Source organism: Phascolarctos cinereus, unplaced genomic scaffold, assembly GCF_003287225.1.
Source record: "Phascolarctos cinereus isolate Bilbo 61053 unplaced genomic scaffold, phaCin_HiC Scaffold_5;HRSCAF=322, whole genome shotgun sequence".
Taxonomy (NCBI): domain Eukaryota; kingdom Metazoa; phylum Chordata; class Mammalia; order Diprotodontia; family Phascolarctidae; genus Phascolarctos; species Phascolarctos cinereus.
In genome coordinates, this window is record NW_027555958.1 from 244,532,164 (window position 1) to 244,553,503 (window position 21,340).

Consider the following 21,340-nt stretch of genomic DNA (forward strand, 5'->3'; position numbering starts at 1 on the left):
GTGAGTCTAAGTTAAGGGTTCTTAATTTCTTTGGAGTTGACAGTCTGGTGAAACCCATGGATCCCTTTTCAGAATAATAGTTTTAAATGCACAAGATAGAATGTATAAAATGATCAAAGCAACCAATTATATTGAAATAGTTATTTAAAAAAATGTTTTTCAATAAACACATTTATAGACCCTAGGTCTGTTAATATGTTTGAATCCCTGATTTCTAGTTTAAGTGTGCAAAGTTTATTACATGCCTGTCATGTGTCAGGCACTGTATGAACCCCTAAATGTATTAAGTATGAAGCTGTGAATGAGCAAACACTCATCTGAGTGTGTACACGTGCGTGTGATTCTTACACACCTGGGTTTGAGTCAGTACAGAACAGTCCCTGCCAATCACAGAGTAGGAAAGAACCTTGTGACAGACAGGCCACCCTGTTCCCCCCTCCTGGCCAGGAAGAGACACACTTGAAGTTATTTATAACTCTGTGACAGGCAATCAGTCCACCACCCGCCCCCACTTCCTGCGCTGCTCACATCTGCCAGGCAGCTGCAGGGGGTGGGAGTGGGAGGGTGATCCTCCCTGCCCTTGGCCCCCATAAGCCCATCCTCTTAGCTCAGGCTATAGCAACCAGGCAGCAAGGGAAGGGATTAAGCAGGCTGGAGAGACTCTTGGGAAGCGAGGTTGGAGACAGACAGCCTCGAGGCCAGAGCATCATGCCGAGGTCAAGTCCAACCGCTCATCTGTCCAGACAGAACAAGGAGCAAGAAGATCAGGGGGTAGGGTCAAATCTCGGTTGGGGGCAAGGTCGGAGAAGTGGAGCATGGACTATGTGGGCAAAGGAAGACAGAGAGCAGGGAATTTCTGCCCACTGAAGACAAAATGAACAGCTGACAATGAACTTTAGCAGCATTCACTTTTAGTCAAAGGTAAAAATTGTTGGCAACATCTAATCTAGGAGCCAAGATCTCTGGGTTCTAGCACTGGTTCACCATGTGACCTTGGACAAGTCACTTCTCATTAAGAGGACGGGATGATCTTGTCTCCAAATTTCCTTCCAGCATTGAATTTTTACATTCTAACATTCTAAGTGCTAGGAGAGCTTCTGGCTCTGACATTCTATGCTCTGTGCTCCAACATTCTATGTCCCGAGAGTCCTTGCAGCCCCTCCCCAGGGTCTATTCTCCCTCACCTGCAGCTTCTGCAGGAGGACAACGTCAGAGATCTTCTCTTTGTCCTGCTTGGTCTGCTTGGCTTTCCAGTACTGCTTCTGGGCTGAATATCGGTTCATGGGGCACACCTTGAAGAGGCAGTCTGAAAGAGAGGACAAAGGGAAACGGTGCTTTAAATTGGAAGGCATATCTGGTAGAGAGAGAGGACAGGCTAGCAGGAGGGATATGTCATACTTTTTTTTTCCAGGCAATTGGAGTTAAGTGACTTGCCCAGGGTCACACAGCTAGTGTCAAGTGTTTGGTCTGAGCCCAGATTTGAACTCAGGTCCTCCTGACTTCAGGGCTGGTGCTCTATCCACTGTGCCACCTAGCTGCCCCGTAACACTTCACACTTTTAGGGTAACAGGTATTATCTTAGAAAGCCATATTTAGTGAAAAGATCCCTTGACTTGGAGTCTGAAGAGCTGAGTTCGAGTTCTGACTGTTGTGTGGCCTTTGAGTAAGCCAATCCCCCCTCTCTGGGTGTCAGTTTTCTCCTCTAGTTCTGACATTGGGTGACTAAATTACAACGAAATGCTTGGGACTGGGAAAGCAGTCCAGGTGGAATGTGATGTAATACCTCAGGGCAATGGATTACCTAGGGAAGGTTATTCTATGGTCCATGATGCTAAGAGCTCATTAATTAATTAATTAATTTTTTTGTGCTCAACTCTGAAAGGGAAAGACAAACAAATAAACCTTAGCCCCTGCCTTCAAGAAGACAGCACATGAGTAGGAAGAATCAGACATTTATATAGATAATTATCAACTAGAATAGAAAATGGCCAATGCAAGTACTCTGGAGGAGGGGGAGGGGGGATTCAAAGAAAGGAGAGCTCACTTTCAGCTGAGGCAGTCAAGAAAGGCTTCATGGAAGAGGTGGCATCTAAGCCACATAGGAAGTAGACAAGGAGGGAGAGCTGGAGAGGGAGGACATTCCAGGTAAACAGAATTTCAAAAGCAAAAGCACAAATACCAGGAGACTGATAAGGCCCAAGCAACCACAGATTTAGAGTTGGAAGGGACCTCAGAGATCATATAATATAACCCCCTTATTTTGCAGATGGGTAGGGTGCAGGATTGCAGTAGGGTAGGGTGGGGTAGGGTGGGAGCTGCCTTTACCCTCTGATTAGAGACTACTAGGCTGGGTGCATGACTCAGGGCTGGACAACAGCTCATGGGCTGCTGGCACCTTGCCCGTAAAGCAGGCAGATCCAGCAGGATCAGAGCAAACTGGGTTTTCAGGACGTTTCTTGCTAGGGTCTTACCCCCAAGCCTCAGACACAAGCATGTTGGCTTTTCCTCCCCCACTTTCTTTTTCTTCCTCCCCCTCCTTCATTCTTCCTCTGCTTCTCTATTCTCTTCAGGTACTTTGTGCCTGATCTGTCTCTAATGGATTCTGTATTTCACTGTACTGAATACATACTAACCTGCTTGGGAACAGCCCTCTAGAACACACAAGGATGTGTCAGATGCAATCCCTCCCCTTGGGAAGCTCACAGTCTAGTTAAGAAAACAAAACTAGCAACCGCGAAAAGGTGTTAAAGAGGGGAGCACTTTCTCGAGAGAAGAAATCCAAAATATGAATTGCCCTATGAAAAATTATCTAAATCACTAATAATTAAAGAAATGCAAAGTAAATCAATTCTGAGGTTCACTTCCTCTTCCCAACCCCCCCCCCCATCAGATCGGCAAAGCTGACAGAAAAGTCAAATGACAAATTTTGGAGGGCAATTAGGCACATTCATGCACTGTTGGTGGAGCTGTGAATTCTGGAAAGCAATTTGGAGTTATACCCCAAAAGTCAACAAAGCATACCCTCTGACCCAGCGCTAACACTACTAGGCTTATACCCTGAAAGGATCAAAAAAAAAAAGGAAAATGACTCATATGTACAAATATATTTTAGCAGTTCCTTTTGTGGTGGAAAAAGACTGGAAACTAAAGGGGTGTCCATCCACTGGGGAACAACTGAATAAATTACGATATATAAATATAACTGAATACTATTGTGCTGTAGGGGCAGCTAGGTGGGCAGCAGTGGACAGAGTGCAGAGCCTTGAGTCAAGAAGACTCCTCTTCCTGAGTTTGATTCTGGACTCAGATACTTACTAGGTGCGTGACCCTGAGAAAGTCAGTTAACCCTGTTGGCCTCAGTTCCTCATTTGTAAAATGAGCTGGAGAAGGAAATGGTAAACCACTACAGTATCTTTGCCAAGAAAACCTCAAATACGGTCACAAAGAGTCAGATGAGACTGAAACAACTGAATGACAAATTGTGCTGTAAGAAATGATGAAGGTGGGGGCAGCTAGATGGTGCAGTGGATAGAGCACTGGCCCTGGATTCAGGAGGACCTGAGTTTAAATCCGGTCTCAGACACATAACACTTACTAGCTGTGTGACCCTGGGCAAGTCATTTAACACCAATTGCCTAGGGAAGGAGGGAAGGAAGGAAGGAAGGAAGAAAGGAAGGAAGGAAGGAAGGAAGGAAGAAATGATGAAGGAGGTGATTTCAGAGAAACCTGGCAAGACTTATAGGAACTGATACAGAGTGAAGAGAGCAGAACTGGGAGGACCATTTATACAAAAACAGCAACATCGTAAAGTCAAAAAAAACTTTGAGAGACTTAAGGACTCTGACCAGTGAGATAACCAACTATAATTCCAGAGGAACAATGATGAAGCATGCTACCCACTTCCTGGCAGAGAGATGAACTCAGTCTGTAGAATGAGACACACAAAGATCTGAGGGTTTCAGTAGACTTCGAGTTCAAAATAAGTCAACAGAGTAATATGGCCGCTAAAAAACTAATGCAAGCTTGGGCCACAATCAGAGAGATATGGTGTCCAGACCTAGGCAAATCCATAATCCTACTTTACTTAGCCAGAGTCAGCTCATATGTTCCTTTATAGGTGCCACATTTGAGAAAGGACATCAGTAATCCAGACAGTGATCAGAAGATGGTGAAACGCTTTAGGGTCATGCTATATGCCTTCTGTATGAAGAGGGACATTTAGCCTGCAGAAGAAAAGAAAAGGGAGGACTGGCACACGAAAGAGGGATAAGGGAGAACAAGGAATAGTTTACCTATCAGATCCATGGAGAACAGAAGAATTCATGACCAAACAGGAGATGGAGAACATTAGGAAAAGCAAAATGGATAATTTTGATTACATTAAATTGAAAAGTTTTTGCACAAACAAAGCCAATGCAACTAAGATTAGAAGGAAGGTAGAAAATTGGGAAAGAATTTTTGAAACCAGTCTCTCTGATAAAGGCCTCATTTCTAAAATATATAGAGAATTAAGACAAATCTATAAGAACACAAGCCATTCCCCAATTGATAAATGGTCAAAGGATATGAACAGACAGTTCTCAGATGAAGAAATTAAAGCCATCTATAGTCATATGAAAAAATGCTCTAAATCGTTATTGATTAGAGAAATGCAAATCAAAACAACTCTGAGGTACCACATCACACCTGTCAGATTGGCCAACATGACAAAACAGGAAAATGATAAATGTTGGAGAGGATGTAGGAAAATTGGAACACTAATGCATTGTTGGTGGAGTTGTGGAAATGATCCAACCATTTTGGAGAACAATTTGGAACTATGCTCAAAGGGCTACAAAAATGTGCATACCCTTTGATCCAGCAATAGCACTTCTAGGGCTACATCCCAAAGAGATCAAACAAATGGGAAAAGGACCCACATGTACAAAAATAGTCATAGCAGCTCTTTTTGTGGTGGCAAAGAATTGGAAATTGAAAGGATGCCCATCAATTGGGGAATGGCTGAGCAAGTTGTGGTATATGAATGTAATGGAATACTATTGTGCTATAAGAAATGATGAACAGGCTGACTTCAGAAAAACCTGGAAAGACCTATATGCTCTGATGCTAAGTGAAGTGAGCAGAACCAAGAGGACTTTGTACACAATAACAGCCACGTTATGCAATGACTAAGAGTGTTAAACTGAACCCTTCTCAGCATTACAGGGATCTAAGACATCTCCAGAGGCCTCGGGATGGAAAATTCTGTCGAATTGCTATCACTTATTTTTACCTTCTGTTGAATTTTGTTTCATCTTTCTGATGGTTCCTCCTATTGGTTGTAATTTTTACTTACAACTTCACTAATGTGAAAATACGTTTAATAGGAATGTAAATGTAAAACCTATATCAGATTGTGCGCTGTCTTGGGGGGTGGGGGAGGAAGGGGGAGAAAAATTTTCAACTCAAAAGCATATGGAAGTGATTGTTAATAAATCAATAAATTAATAAAATTGGGGGGGGAAGAGGGATAAGCTTTGTTCAGCATATTCCAACAGGGTACAATTAAATATAGGAGCAATGGGGGGAAGTTTCAGAGAAACAAAATTAGGCTGATGCCAAGGAGAAAAAAGTTTCCTAACAATTAGTCCAAAAGCGGTTGTTATTTGTTCTTTGCTCTCAAAGAGGACCATTACATCAGGGAGGTGATGCCATGACATGCAAGTGAATTGGATTTAAGTGAGGCAGGGCTATGCAAAGTCAGCAGCCTCACCTTCTCCTCTGGAGCCATCTGGGTCCAGAGGCCAGATATGGTTCAAGACAACTGGAGATGGCTCAGTGGGGTATCCCGGCCTTTTCAAGCTAAGGTCTTTAACAGGTCTCAGTTTGACTGAGGCAACACCCATTCTGCAATTAAGGCTTAATAAAAATGAGGCAAAGAATGGCGGGACTACCCTAACATGCGATAAGTGATCCCTCACTTGTCAGTGCAGCTCTTCAGACTAAAACTAGACGACTATTTGATGGAACGGTAGTGGAGATTCTTGGTGAGGATGGTGTCTGAGATGCCAGGAGCTCAGAGCAAGGAGCTCTGAGCAAGCTCAGAGCTAGGGAAGGATCCACTGAGGAGGCATGACTAGAGCTGGACCTTGGCACATAAGCAGTATTTTCACAGCCACTGAGGAGGAAGGGCTGTCCAGTAAAGTCACGGCATGGGCAAAAGGGCAGAAGCAAGAAGGGTCATGACTCATGAGGGGTTGGGGTTGTAGCCAGGAGACCAGCCTAGCTGGTGAAGAAGAGTGCATCTGAGCATTCATGTGCAGTAAGGCTAGAGAAGGTCTCCCCAAATACACCAAGAGTTCAGGAGTTTTCATGATGGAGGCAGTCAAATAGGACCAGGCAATTCAGAGTCATGAATCTAAGGAGGTCTAACGTTAGAAGATAAGGAAGAGGAAGAAAGAGATGAAAGGGCCTTAAGACAAATCAAGGACCCTAGTGGACCATGAATTGGCCTACAGGAGATCACAGGATTGTAGATTCAGAACTAAACGGGAATTTATCAGCCAACTCCTTCATTTTATAGATGAGGAGTCATGGGTTCTGTGACTTATCCAGGGTCATACAGCCAGGAAGCATGTGAGGTGAGGTTTGAACACAGGTCTTCCTGACTCCAGGTCCAGTGCCCTCCTTGCTATACCATGCTGCCTTTCAGCAATGTTCCAAAATGTTCTTGGAGGAGCAACACCCAAGCAAAGGTAGCTCCAAGGTATACCTGGAGGGAAAAGAGGCTCCAGAGAGCCTCAGTTGAGTTCAGGGTTGCCTAAGCCCTCATCTTCCTGGAGCTTCCTTTCCCAGGGCTTTCATGATCCTGAAGACAACTGATAGGTACCACTGATGTGCAACACAGTCCCTGAAGTCAGACACTTCAGTCTTTTGGGGAAGACAGGGCCACTGTCCTCAGTGTACATCCAATATGATGAAAGGTGATGGGAGATTAACCCTGCCTTTTAGAAACCTGACAGAGGAGACCAATGGAGACCAATTAGGTCTACCAGAAGAGGCAAAGTCTTGGTTCTCAGAGAACCCCACTTACCAATTTCTCTCTCACTCTCTCTCTCTCTCTCCCCCACCTTCTTTCTTTCTTTTCTCCCTTTCTCTCTCTTTTCTTCTTTTTTTCTTTCTTTCCTGTACTACAGTCCATCACTCCTTCTATAATCTCATTTATCTTCCTTCACAATCTTGACCCTTTAATTGACCAGTTCAGTCATACACCATCATCTAGCCTTTAATTCCTTGTCTCCTTGTCCCATCACTGGACAAATCCCAACCATGGGAATCTCATCACCCACCTTCTATCCTCCTACTCCTAATCTTCTGAATGGAGACCAAATAGCAACCGTATTCAGCAGGAATTTATGTCATCAAATCTTAACTGGGCTCTCACTATCATACAACTATGCTTTTATTCTTCTCTATCATATTCTCCAACAGTAGCTTCTCCGAACCCTTTCCTCAGACCCCCTCACCACCTCTTCTATCTTTCCTCTCAGAAGAGTTTCTTTCCTCTTTTGCTATCTGTCATGAGCTCCCTATTCTCCCTGACTCCACACCTGAAAACCTTGCTCAAAAGCCCCCACTCTCTCTCCTGATGAAAACTCGAACCTTCTCCTTATCAAAGCTAACCCCATCTCTTGTGTTCTTGATCCCATCCATTCCTCCAGAGGCTTGTCCGCTTCATTAATCTTCTCTCTTCTTCAATTTCTCCTATACATTGGCTCTTCTCCCAAGACCTACACACATGCCTAGGTCTCCCCATCTTGAAAAAAACTTTCTATCTTGCCATTCCCTCAAGCTATAATCTTATATTCCTTCTCCCTTGCACAAATTCCTCAAAAGGGTCATCGTTGTCTGTGTATTTCTATTCCTCTCACTTCTCAAGCCCTTGTAGTTTGCCTCCTGACCATACCACTCAATTGAAACTGCTTCTCCAAGGTAATCAATGATCCCCTGAGTCCTAGATATAACGGCCTTTTCTCAGTCCTCAGTTTGACCCTCTCTAGCTTTTTGACACAGTAAGTCACCCCCTCCCCTCAGATGATCACTCCTTCCTTAATTTCTGTGACAATGCTATCTTTAATTTGTTTTTACCTTTCTGTACAGTCATTTTCAGTCTCCTTTGCTAGCTGACCATCTTCCTTCAACCCACTAAATGAGGACACCTTAAGGCCTTGTCCTAGGCCCTCTTCTCTACACTTCCCACTCTCCCTACATGTCCTCATCAGCTCTAACTGGTTCAATTATCATCTCTATGCAGTTAGCAACCAAATCGACACATTCAGCCCCGATCCTTCCACTGACCTTCAGTCTCATTACCAACACATGCAGGATAGATTCATCCAGACAGCCTGCAAACATCTCAAACTCAACAAAACCAAAAGGGAGCCCACTACATCTTCCTAAAAAAAAAACCAAAAACAGGTCTCCTCCAAACATCCCTATTTCTGTGAAAATCACCACCATTCTTGAAGTCACTCAGGTGTACAATCAGTCATCCTTGATCCTTCTCTCTCACCCCCTACATCCAATAAGCTTCCGTGTTCTGTTGACCTGCACAGCACTTCTTGCATCTGACCCCTTCTCTACATTCACCACCTAGCTAATTCAGGCCTTCATTTCACCTTGCTGAAACTACTGCAACAGCCTCCTAATTGGTCTCATTGTCACCCATCCTTCCCTTCTCCCATCCATCCTCCACAAGGCTGCCTGATATTCCTAAAAAACACTTATGACCATGTCATGCTGCACCTCCCTCAAAACTCATCAATAGCTCCCTATTGCTTCTAGGATAAAATGCCTCAACCTGGCATTTACAGCCATCTACTGTGTGGCTCCTCTTCAAGACTCATTTCATATCATTCTTCTCGTGATACCCTTAAGAGCGACCTGCTAGCTGCTTCCTGTATATAATGTGCCATCCCCTGCCTCTTGTGTCTTTGTCCCGGCTGCCCACCGTTTTTAGAATGCATTCCTCCTTTATTTCTTCCACAGCTCAGGTACCACCTTCTATAGGAATCTTTTCCTGATCCCACTAGTATGAGCTCTCTCTCCTTCTTGGAAATCACTTTGTATTTCTTGGCCTAGACTTGCTACTTACTTCCTTGTGTTGGGGTTCCAGCCCCCCAGCTCACTGATGGCAGATTGGTTCATGTCTGTCTTTATGTCCCCAGCTCTTTGCACAGTACCTTGCTCTTAGTAAATGTTAGTTGGATTATTGAAGTAAGGAAAAGGGTTAAGCTTGAGTGCCAATCACTGCAGTCACCTCATAGGGAGGGCCCCAGAAGGGGACCCCTTTGGGAGGGCTACACAATACTGCAGCTCTGGGCAGCAACACCTGAAGAATCAGGGATCAAGAAACCCTAAAACAAGGAAGGATATAAAAGTGTTAAGATGAGGGAGAAGGGGAGAGAGAGCGCAAATTAATGGAGTAATGGAGCCAGTCAGGGCACATCTTCACTGCCCGCTCAAACACGCACATATATATGTATGTGCACACAGACATACCACCTATGTGTAACCCAAGGAAGCAAGCCAGAACCTCAGTCTGCCCCAATTCCGGAGGTGCTGAGCTCTGGCATCTCAGCTCCACTCTCTGAGCATGTCAGGACTTGGGGCTAGGTCTTAGAGGAGGCTGTAACGAAAAGAGAGCCAAGCAGGAGCTAATAACCCCTGAGGCTTGGAGATCCAACATGGGACTTATTACAGCTCCTGACAAACCCAGAGGGTGCGTGGGGGAGGGGGGGCCAGGATAAGGAAGAGGGAAGTAAGGAAGAAAGAGGACATCTGACGAAGGACCAAGAAATGGAACCAGGCAAAGTGGAAAGCCTAGAAAACATCTCCTTCTTCTCTGTCCCCCCACCTCCCAATTCTCTACCCCACTCCCAAGCACATTCCCTTTGACACCTATGTGATGCAGTGGGAAGAGCCAGAACTTGAAGTCAGGAGACCTGTATTCGAATTCCAACCCTGACCCTGACTAGCTGAGTAACCTCTTCTCCAACTGTTTCCTCATACATAGAGTATGGATAAATAATCCTTCACTAACTATACACCAGGTGAACACATCGTAAAAGTCTTAAAAACGCTATCAAAAGGTAAGTTGTACTGCCAGCTTTGTGGGCAGTTTCTCTGAAGCTTGAGTCATCCAGGCTACTGAACATCAAGGTCATGGCCCCAGTCCATGTTCCCTCTAGTGCTTTGGGATCATCCTAATCCTGGCAGCTATCAGTACCTCCTTTCCAAGAACTTTGGAGTACTGTCCTGGCTCTACCACTAATTCACTTAACAAGCATTTATTAAGCTCCTACTGTGTGCGATGCACAGGGACACAGACAGAAATAAAACAATTCCTGTCCTCAAGGAGCAGGGGAGAAAACATTTATACATATAAGTAGGTACAAAAATACAAAGTAAATATAAACTAATTTGGGGGAGGGGAGTAGAACTCACAATTGAGAGGATCAGGAAAAGTCTCCTTTACAAGGTAGAATTTGCTTTGGGTATCAATTTCATATAACACTAGATAATTATGGGGTTATCCTATGGTCTCAAAGATTCCTCCCAACTTTAACAGTCTGTGCTCTATGACTTCACCACTGGCCACAGGGGTAGCCAGACACCAATGGCTGATGGCCAGGGGATGGCAAAGTAGAGCCAGCTTCTGTGAGTTGGCCCTGGGAGAGGGAAGGAGGAGAAAAACTCCAGAGGAGCTAAATGGGCAAGTGCATAACAGTATTCAGCCATTATTCATTTACTGTCCATCTGCCTGATTGTCTAACCATGCCCTTACTCAGGCCCCAGGCCTCTGGGAAGGCCCCTGTGGTGGGGGTAAATGATTCCTGGAAATAGATGGGATGTCCTAAACTAGTCCCAGCCAATAAAGAGAGTGACTCCTCCTGGTATTTATCACCCCCTTCTCTATCCCACTCCTAAATGAAAGCAGAGCTCTGAGGATCAGTCAGAACCAGGAGAAAGGTGGGCACAGGTTGGCAAGAGAGCCAGGTACCCAGTTTTCCCCCACCCCGGGAACAATGGCTCCTCTTTATGCCAAGCGGACAAATCCCCTGGCTCCAAATAAGGGTTGAAGAGGAGTCCAGAGATGCTTCTGCCCGCCCTACCACGCCACCTCTGCTTGGCACTGCCTCTAGCCTCGGCAGCCCCACCCCAGGCCGGACCAGAAGATGTAGAGACCAGAGTGAGGGGGAGAGAGGGCACTTTCTCCCAAGGGCTCTAGATAGGCCCTAGGTTGGAGGTCAGCTCCCTCCCCTCCGCCACTATCTCAAAGCACAGTAGGAAGAGCTGATGCCAAGGTGATAGCAGAACCTGGCACTGTTCAGAGTTGGAATGGAGGCACATAGGCCCCTGGTGTGGACATACTGGAAGCAGGGAGTGGGAGAGTCCTTAGTCTGGCCTCAGATCTGAACGGTGCCACTCCCTAGCTTTGGGGAAATGGGGAGGAAGGGGGAGGGAAGAGTGGGGGAGTCAATGCAGCATTTGTTCAGCAAAGTAGTTTTTTTGTTGTTGAAAATTGGCCTCAAATTCTCTCAACTCCAGCCCCCAGGCAAATCTTCTGCCACACCCACCTCCCTGACATGTTCCCCAGCATACACACACATACGCACACACACACAGAGGGAGAGAGAGAGAGACAGAGAGAGAGAGACATCCTTTTACTGAAGCAAACACGTCCAAGTTGGACATAAACACACATACCTAGCCTCACGCATAGACCCTTTCTACAACTTGGTCCTCCTCCAGAAAGACAAACACCTTTCTTTTTCTTTCTTTCTTCCTTTCTTCTTTCCTTTCTTTCTTTCTTTCTTTCTTTCTTTCTTTCTTTCTTTCTTTCTTTCTTTCTTTCTTCTTCCTTCCTTCCTTCCTTCCTTCCTTCCTTCCTTCCTTCCTTCCTTCCTCCTCCTCTCTCCCCACTTGTTCATTTGTATTCTGTCACTTTCTCCTGTCCCCTTTCTCTCTTTCAGTCATTCTCTCTGTCTGTCTCTCTCTGTGTCTCCATATGCCTCTCTCTGACTTACCATCCTGTCTTCAATCTTACTCATTCTCTTTTTCTTCCTCTTGGTCATTTTGTATCTGTCTTTCTGTACCACCCACCTCACCTATCTCCTCTCTATGTGTCTTTCTGCAATCCCACTTCTTTCTCTTTCTCTCTGGTTCTCTCTCTGTCTTTGTCTCTATCCATCTATCTGTCTCTCTCTGTCACACACACACACACACACACACACACACACACCCTCCATATTCCCATATTCCACACTATCAGCAGGGCCCAAAGAGGAAAACCCTAGAAAGAATCCCAAATTCCCAAGGGGACTCCTCCCTGTAGGAAAGGCCTTCTCATGATCCTGCCAGAAGTCTAGGGAAGGAAATCCCAAGACATTCTGCTGGAATTCTATTTGCAAGTCCTTGCTAGCACTGTCTAATCTAAATCCCTCTAGCTCTAAATGAAACCCATAGCCTTAGATCTGCCAACCCAAATGGGAGTCTAGGCCATGGCAAGAGTAGGTTCTGGAAAGGCATCCTAATGTCTCTTTTGTTCTTGTACCTTTGGGGTCCATCATGAGAGAAAGGTCAATTGGATCTGCAAACACAGTAAAGCCTGAATACAAACTTCCTTCAATTTTGAGCCGAACAGGCAGTTTTTCTAGGTGGGGTCATTTAGACCTGCCAGCCAGAACATGAAGGGAATTGGGCCACTCACCTCCCTGGGTCCTTCTGGAGAAAAGCTCTGTCTAGATAATCATTCTCAAAGAATAAGGTCCTCAGGGAGATGCCCTATATACCATCAAGCCTATACACCCAAGTGTTCTTTCCCTCGCCCCACAATTCTATGGCAGTGGGTGGAACATCTGGGAAAGCAGTTGGATCCCCTTAGAAACACCTGGGCACAGGGACCAAAGAATCAGGTGTGAGATAGGGAAAGGGATGACTTCCATCTTTCCCTTCCTGCTGACCCTTTGAGTCTTAGGCCATTTGGCAGCAGAATCCAGGAGGCACTGTCCCTACTAACACCATACCCCACCTTCCAACTTGGCTGGGGGAAAAATGGCTGGGAATGGGATCAGGATTTCCTTAAAATCTGCATATCTCCCAGAATCCCTTGGGAGAACAATTCTAGGCTAATCTCTCCCTGAGCAGCCAGCGTGGGCAGGAATAGCATGGTGGCAAGAAACACTGGCGTGTTCCTGCCTGCACCCCTACCCCACCCCACATGGCCCCACCCATCACACCACGGATCTGTCTGTCTGTGTCTCTGTTCCATCCCCAGTCACAGAAAATGATAATGAGGATGACACCTTGAACGTGTAAAGCATTCTCAGGCACATGATCTTCTTTGCATGTCACAACATCCCACTGAGGTAAGCAGGGCAGGGCTTACCAAGTGGGGAATTAAGGCCCAGAGAGGGGAAATGACTTGCCTGAGGTGATCCTCTAAATCAGAAATTTCCCAACAGTAGAGTAGGACCTCTGCGGAGGGGGAGGGGGCTGGGAGTGGTGATGGAATTGTTTCCAGGGATGAATGAGATGATATGTGTAAAAGTGCTCAGAAAACCTTTAACCTTTAGCTATTAGAGAGACAGTGAGACAGAGACAGAAATAGATACAGAAAGACAGAGACAGAAAAGGAGCAGCATATGATAAGCTCTTATGTGCCCGGTACCGAGCTAAGCACTGGAGATACAAATATAAACAAGCATCCCTACCCTCAAAGAGCTGACCTTTTTTTTTTTTTAAGGCAATTGGGGTTAAGTGACTTGCCCAAGGTCACACAGCTGGTAAGTGTCAAGTGTTTGGTCTGAGGCCGCATTTGAACTCAGATCCTCCTGACTTCAGGGCCGGTGCTCTACCCACTGCACCACCTAGTTGCCCCATGTAAGAGCTTACATTCTGATGGAGAAGACAATACGTAACATGAAACTTTGGCTGGGGGGGAGTGGGGAGAGGCCCAGAGGGATAAGGTTCTAGCTCAGGGGACAAGGCTACAGGTAAGGAACTGCAAGAAAAGCTGGGAGAGGGAGTAAAGTCACTAGTGGAGTAAGCAGAGGTTGGTCCTACATGCTAACTTGTGGCCCAGGGACTCCGGGCTCTGGAGAGCAGGCCTTTTGATTCTTAGTATTAAGGCAGCGGGGAGGAACCCTCGGCCTCAAGGCCACATGCGGCCCTCTAGGTCCTCAAGTATGGCCCTCTTACTGGCCACACTCAATGGCCTAAAGGGCCTGGGTGGCCTTGAGGCCGAGGGTTCCCCACCCCTTAATAATTAAGGGATCCAGGGGAAGCTAGGTAGCGCAGTGGATAGAGCATCAGTCCTGCAGTCAGGAAGACCTGAGTTCAAATGCAGCCTCAGACACATAACACTCACTAACTGCGTGACTCTGAGCAAGTCACTTAACCCCACCTGCCTCACCAAAAAAAGAAAAAGAAAAAGAAGATGAGATCCCTGAGGGCTGACACTGGGTTTGGGGCAGCTAGGTGGTGCAGTAGATAGAGCACGGCTCAAGTTGGGAGGACTTGAGTTCAAATCTAGTCTCAGATCAGACACTTGACACCTACTAGCTGTGTGATCCTAGGCAAGTTACTTAACCCCAAAATTAAGGGATCCATATGCAGTCACATATTTTCTCAATCAATTCTAGTACAACTACAACCCTGGGTGTATCCTGAGGTAGGGCAGTGGTCTGTGAAATTTTTTGATGCTAAAAAGGGATCTTCATACTAGAAAAGGTTGAGAGATACTCCTCCATGTGGTGGCCAGGTCATGATGCAAACCATTGGTTCCTGATTTCCAAGGCTGGCTGATTTGCTACGCTCCCTGCCACCCCCACTGTCTCCTCTCCCAGATTACGGACAGCCCCTCCCCACCCTTCTTGTTCTTGTTGTTGTTGTTCAGTTGTGTTTCAGTTGTCGTTTCGGTTGTGTCCAATTCTTCCTTACCCCACGTGAGGTTTTCTTGGCAAAGATACTGGAGTGGTTTGCTATTTCCCTCTTGAGCCCATTTCACAGATGAGGAAACTGAGGCAAACAGGATTAAATGACTTGCCCTGGGGCACAAGGACGTGCCTGAGGCCAGATCTGACCTCATGAAGATGAGTATTTCTGATGCAGAGGAAAGAAAGGGTCACGAAGAGTCCTAACCAGGAACCCGATCTGAGCCAATGGAGGGATGTGACAACGGAGGGAAGCTCTAGCGATAAGCTTCTTTCTATGACGGCAAATTAGAAGCAGAGACCAAGACGGATGCCCCACGGAGCCCTCCCCCTCTCCCTACTGCTTATCCTACTGCTTGCTGTTCAGGGTAGGCTGTCTGAAAGGCTCACCTCGGAACTTCTTTGGTGGGTTTTCCAGATCACCAGCAGCTGGCTCCACCACGCAGCGGTCATCCACCAGCCTGTGAAACAGAGCAGCCCCGTCAGCAACAAATTCAACCCAACTAACACTTTACTGAGTGCCTCCAGCTGCATGTACATAGCACTGTGGGGGGCTCAACATCGAGTAACATCAGAGGATCATAGATTGGATCATAGGTGGAAGGGGCCTCAGAGGCCCTTTCCTTAACAAATAAAGAAACTGAAGCCCAGAGAGGTTGTGACTTGCCCAAGGTCACACATGTAGTGACAGAGGGAGGCTGTCTGAGTTCTCTGACTTCAAAACCAACAGTTTCTACTATACTATACTGCTTCTTTTTTGTTGTTGTTAATTTTGAATTCTAGTGGTCTCCCTCCCTCCCTTCTTCCCAGCCCTGCATTAGAGAAGGCCAACGTGTGAGTGTATGTGTAACCATATAATACATAACTTCCACATAGCAGTTCTTTCTCTAGAGCTAGATAGAATTTTCCTTCCTAAATCCTTTGTAGTTGATGTGAATATTCATAATACTCAGAATAGCTTAGTCATTCACAGTTGCTCTTTGAACAACACTGCTGCTATATTGTGTACAACTTTCTCATGGGTCTCCTCATTTCCCTCTGCATTATTTCATGCAAGTCCTTCTATTCTATGTCTTTCTAAAATCAACCTGCTCATCATTTCTTATAGCACAGCAGTATTCCACCACAATTATGTACCACAACTTATTCAGCCATACCCCAGATGATGAGCATCTTCTCAATTTCCAACTACGACACTTCTTTTTTTTTTTATTTTTTTAATATAAATTTATTTATTTTTAGTTTTCAATATTCACTTCCACAAGTTTTTGAGTTCCAAATTTCTCACCCCTCCCCCCACCCCAAGATGGCATGCATTCTGAATACCCCTTCCCCTGGTCTGCCTTCTCTTCTATCTCTCCCCCCTCCCTTCTCTTATCCCCTTCCCCTTCTATTTTCCTGTAGAGCAGGATAGACTTCTGTACCCCATTTCCTGTATTTCTTATTTCCCAGTTGCATGTGAAAACATTTTTTTTAAAACGTGTTTTTAAAACTTTGAGTTCCAAATTTTCTCCCTTCCTCCCTCCCCACCCACCCTCATTGAAAAGGCAAGCAACTCAATATAGGTTATACATGTGTAGTCATGCAAAACACTTCCATAGTAGTCGTCCAACTATGACACTTCTTAAGACCTCCTCAAATTCCTTCTGGCTTGGAGCGAGGTAGGGAGATCAGGAAAGACTTATGAAGAAGGAAGCACGATTGTTACAGATAGATTTAGACTAAAGACATATATCTGAATCCTGCCTATGCCGCTGAGTGTACAACCCTGGCCAATTCATTTACTCTTTGTAAGCCTCAGTTTCTTCATCTGTAGAATGGCCTTTAAGGCCCCTTCCAGCTCAAGATCTATGATCCTATCTATGTCAGCAAAGAGAAAGCTGCCCCTCCCCCATTTCTTGTCCCACCATAGACTCCCTTCCCCCACACCAACCCCTAGTGTAGCTGTAGTAGGCTATGAGGGATGCCTGAAAATTCCCATCAACGTACTCAGACACAAACATAGGAACTCCTTCAGGATGTCTGAAGTATCTCTATCAGGGTTTCATCCATTCCAGAGAAGTACTGCTTTCTCCAGATTCTTCTTTAAAAAGTGAACATCTCAGGGGAAGAATCACTCATTAGGTCCCAAATACCTTAAAGGAACTGAGATCGCTCTCCCCCATCCCTTCCCAGAGAGAAGGAGATACCATAGCAGGAGACAATTAAAACTCAGGATTAGGGTTCAGGACAGAGGGAAGGTTAGGGTCAGGGTGGGGGCAGTGCTAAGTGAAAATAAAATGGAGGAAATCCAATTTTCCTTGGGGGACTTCACAGCTCTAACACCCCAGATTGGCATTCATGCCCTGAACCCTATGACTTCATAGGCTCCTGAACAGCTTCCAATACTGCAAAGGGTGATCCCTCAATTTTTGAGGAGAACAGAGACACTCTCAGATAGAAAGGGCCCCAGCACATACTGGACCTATACATGATGGATTATACATATAAAACACATGTGATAAACATAATTTTGCCCCCAGGTTGGGCATAGATAGAGGAAGCCCTCAAAGAAGAGAGACTGTTGCTGTCTGGGGGGCTGCGGTAATGGCTACCTACTGATAGTATGTTTTACTCTATGGATGTACCTATTCTGGGCACAGAGCGAGGCCAGGCCAGGCCCAGGACCAAGATCTGTCTGAGTGTCTCTACCTATCCTTCTATCCATCCAACTGGCTGGCTATCTGGCTGGCTCTCCCACAACCCCCAAGAGACAAACAAGATCTTCCTCTTTGGACCTCACTTCCTCCATCTACAGAATAAGGAGACTGGACTGAATGATTCCTAAAGTCCTTTCCAGCTCTGACATTATATGGTCTTATGACTATAAATAAGAACCCTTAATAAAAGCACTGTGGTATATTGGAAAGGTCATTGCCTTCTGGGCCTAGAGGATCTGGGTTCAAATCATGCCTCCCTCACTTACTACCAGTATGATGCTGGATAAGTGTCTTAAACTCTCTGGGCCTCAGTTTCCTCATATTTAAAATAGTGAGGTTGGACTAGAATCATGGGGCCTTCTAGATCCTTGGCAGCGGCCTTTTGACTGAGTCCAAGTTTTACAGAACAAATCCTTTTATTGGGGATCTGTTTTGTGAAGTTTGAATTCAGTCAAACGGCCAGACTTGAGGACCTAGAGGGCCACATCTAGTCCCAACCCCTGGACTAGATAGTCTCTAAGGCTCTTTCTAGCTTCTGAATCCATGATGTCACAGGGAATGTATCCCCAAGTACTTAACACAATTATTATTGAAAATAATAAGCACTTAATAAATACTTTTTTTCATTCATTCATTGAACAATATCTTCCTTCCCTAAATGCCCTAAAAAAAGGCATTTAGGCAGCTAGGTGGTGCAGTGGATAGAGCACTGGGCCTGGAGTCAGGAGGAGCTGAGTTCAAATCGGGCCTCGGACACTTGACACTTACCAGCTGTGTGACCCTGGGCAAGTCACTTAACCCCATTGCCTAGCCCGAAAAAACAAACCAACAAACCAAAAAGGCATTTAGAAGTCGTCTATGGAAGGGAAAACTGAGGTAACCCGAAGAGGTGATTTGCCCAAGTTGACACAGTAGCAAGGACAAATAAAAGGATAGAAGAAATGATGGACAATGATGTAAAGCTGTCACCTCTTTGTCTTGAATATATCCTGCGGGCTAGGATCTTTAAGGGAATTCAGATTCAAGGTTGCTCCTCTCTCAGGATTCCCCCATCATGCCTGCCCTCAGAGAGTTCCCAGTCTAATCTGAGAGATCGGGGAACCTACCAACTCCCCTCAGATCCCCAGTCTGAGACACACAAAGATAGAAAGGGTTTACAAAGCTTAAGAAGTAACATACAAAAGAGAGGAGACAGCTCAGGTTGTTATTTCTAGCAAGGAGGAATGCTCCTAGAAGACCGCTTTTGAGTAGGGTTTAGAAGGAGGATGATAAAGAACGGCCAAGAAGGGAGGGAAGGATCTTTGGAGCTAGAGTTGGAAGGGGTCTTAAAGATCATTTAATCCAGGAGTTTTTAACTTGGGGTTCATGAATTTTAAATACACACACAATTGCATTTCAATATAATTAGATTCCTTTGTAATCTTAGCTCCTTTATTTTATGCCTTTAAAAAACATTAGTCTGACAAGGAGTCTATAAGCTTCAGGGTGGGGCAGCCAGGTGGTGCAATGGATAGTGCTAGGCTTTGAGTCAGGAAAACTCATCTTCCTGAGTTCAAATCTGGCCTCAGACACTTACTAGCTATGTGACCCTGGACCAGTCACTTAATCCCATTTGCCTCGGTTTCCTCATCTGCAAAATGAGCTGGAGAAGAAAACGGCAAACCACTCCAGTATCTTTGTCAAGAAAACCCCAAAGGGGTCACGAAGAGTCTGACACAACTGAAAATAACAACAACAATAACCATACGCTTCACTAGACTGTGAGGGGTCCACGACACACAAAAAAAGCTAAAAACTTCTGATCTAATCCAATCTTCTCAATTTACAGATGAGGAAACTGAGGCTTAGAGACAGCCCATGACCTGCCCAAGGTTACACAGCTGGTAACTAAAAGATCCAGGATTCAAAACAAAATCCTCTGAGTTCAAATCCAATGTTTTTCCCCCTGTGAACAACGGATGAGAGAGATAAGCTAGGCAGCTGCCTGTGAGGGACAAGGGGTCAGTTTTTGCTGTTTACAGGGGAATGAGTTATAAGGAAAGGAATTGATGAAATATAGGTGAAGAGGAGGGCAGTAGGTCCAACAGATGCCTGAAGACCAAGCTGTATCTGGATTTCAAAACATAATCTCCAGGCAAGGTCAGCAGACTGTAACAGCCATCTTCACGGTGTGATTTAAGAGGCCTCCCTGAAGATGCTCTTTTCCTAAAAATATCCTCACACCCAGCCAGCCACAGCACCTGGAATTCCTACATATTTACTCCTTTCTCCAGGCTGGGGCCCAACATTTACCATCGGAGAGGAGTAACCCATCAAGCCATTATCAGTCCCTAAGAGATTAGCAGAAATTACTTTACCAGAAATCACTTTAGAAGATCAGTCTCTTACCAAGCACAGAGTAAGGCCCAGAGGGGATGGCATACAAGACAGGTAAATCTAGAAGAGGGAGGAGAGATCAGATCCTAAGAAGTAGAGGTACAAAGTAAGAATGTCTTAGGATCCCAGGATGCCCAAGGGGTGAGAGGTCAGAATAGAAATTGCCCTAGAAGATATCCCTTTTCCTCCCTACCCAAGGCCTGGGCAGCAGTGGTCAATGAATTCTTCTATCTCCCCTCCACTACCACCACCACATGCACACACCCATGAACCGCTTATCACCAAACTTTCTCTAACCTTCTGCACCAGCACACCAATAATGAGAAACATCACACTTCTAGAAGGTGGGCAGTGGTGCAGGAAAGACGCTGCTGCCCCTTGACCAGGGCTTCCTCCTCCAAGTGAAATTCAGTTCAGCAGCCTCAGCGGCTACTGCTGCAATGATACTGCTACTACTATTGCTACTGCTGCTGCTCTGCTGCTGCTGCTGCTGCTGCTGCTGCTGCTGCTGCTGCTGCTGCTACTAGAGTGGTTTTCCATTTCCTTCTCCAGCTCAGTTTACAGATGAGGAAGCTGAGGCAAACAGGGTTAAGTGACTTGCCAGGTATGATACTGCTACCGCTGCCACCGCCCAGGGAGGAGAGCAAAGCAGCCCTGACCTGCCCAGCTGCCAACCTTGTAGTCCTTCCTAGTTCGAGGATAGATACAGGGTTCCCAAGAGGCCCTGGAGGCAGATGGCAAGTGAAGAAGAAGGAGCAAATTGTTTCACAAGCCCTTTTCCTTTTGAATGCCACCATGACACACTCATCTCCTCTCCTACAAAGAGGTTTATCAGACTCCCAGCCTAAAGGCTACCCAAGATGGAGAAGTCATTCCCAGTACAAGTCTTCTTCTTGGAGGAGTGTGGTATGGTGGAAAAAACACTGCCTCTGGATTCAGAGAATCTAGGTTAAAACCCCACCTTTATCACTTACTACCTGTGTTACTTTTGAGTAAATGACTACATCGCTCTAGTCCTCCGTTTCCCCACCTGTAAAATGAGACTGTTGAATCTGATGGCTTCTGAGGTCTGTTCTGACTCTATAATCCTTTAACGCCTCAAATCTCTCATCGATTAATTAACTAATTAAACAAATATTTGTTTGATGTCTATTATGTACTAAAACTATGCCAGGCACTAGAGAAAATCCAAACTTTCCCCCTCTGTCATCATGGTGCAAGGTACACAGTACAGGGGAAAGCACACTGGCTCTGGAGTCAGAGGGCTTCTTTTAAGACGCGACTGACTCT

General features: G+C 45.5%; 1 protein-coding gene across 1 annotated transcript in view; it reads right to left on the minus strand.

Annotated features, from left to right (window-relative positions):
- ITPR3 (inositol 1,4,5-trisphosphate receptor type 3) overlaps positions 1 to 21,340 on the minus strand; it is a 133,080-nt gene that overhangs the window by 92,881 nt on the left and 18,859 nt on the right. Inside the window, exons 2-3 of the mRNA XM_020999390.2 lie at positions 15,366 to 15,436; positions 1,185 to 1,306 (exon numbers count right to left, since the gene is read on the minus strand). Of these exons, the coding sequence (XP_020855049.1) occupies positions 1,185 to 1,306; positions 15,366 to 15,436 (193 nt within the window). The remainder of the gene's footprint in view (positions 1 to 1,184; positions 1,307 to 15,365; positions 15,437 to 21,340) is intronic.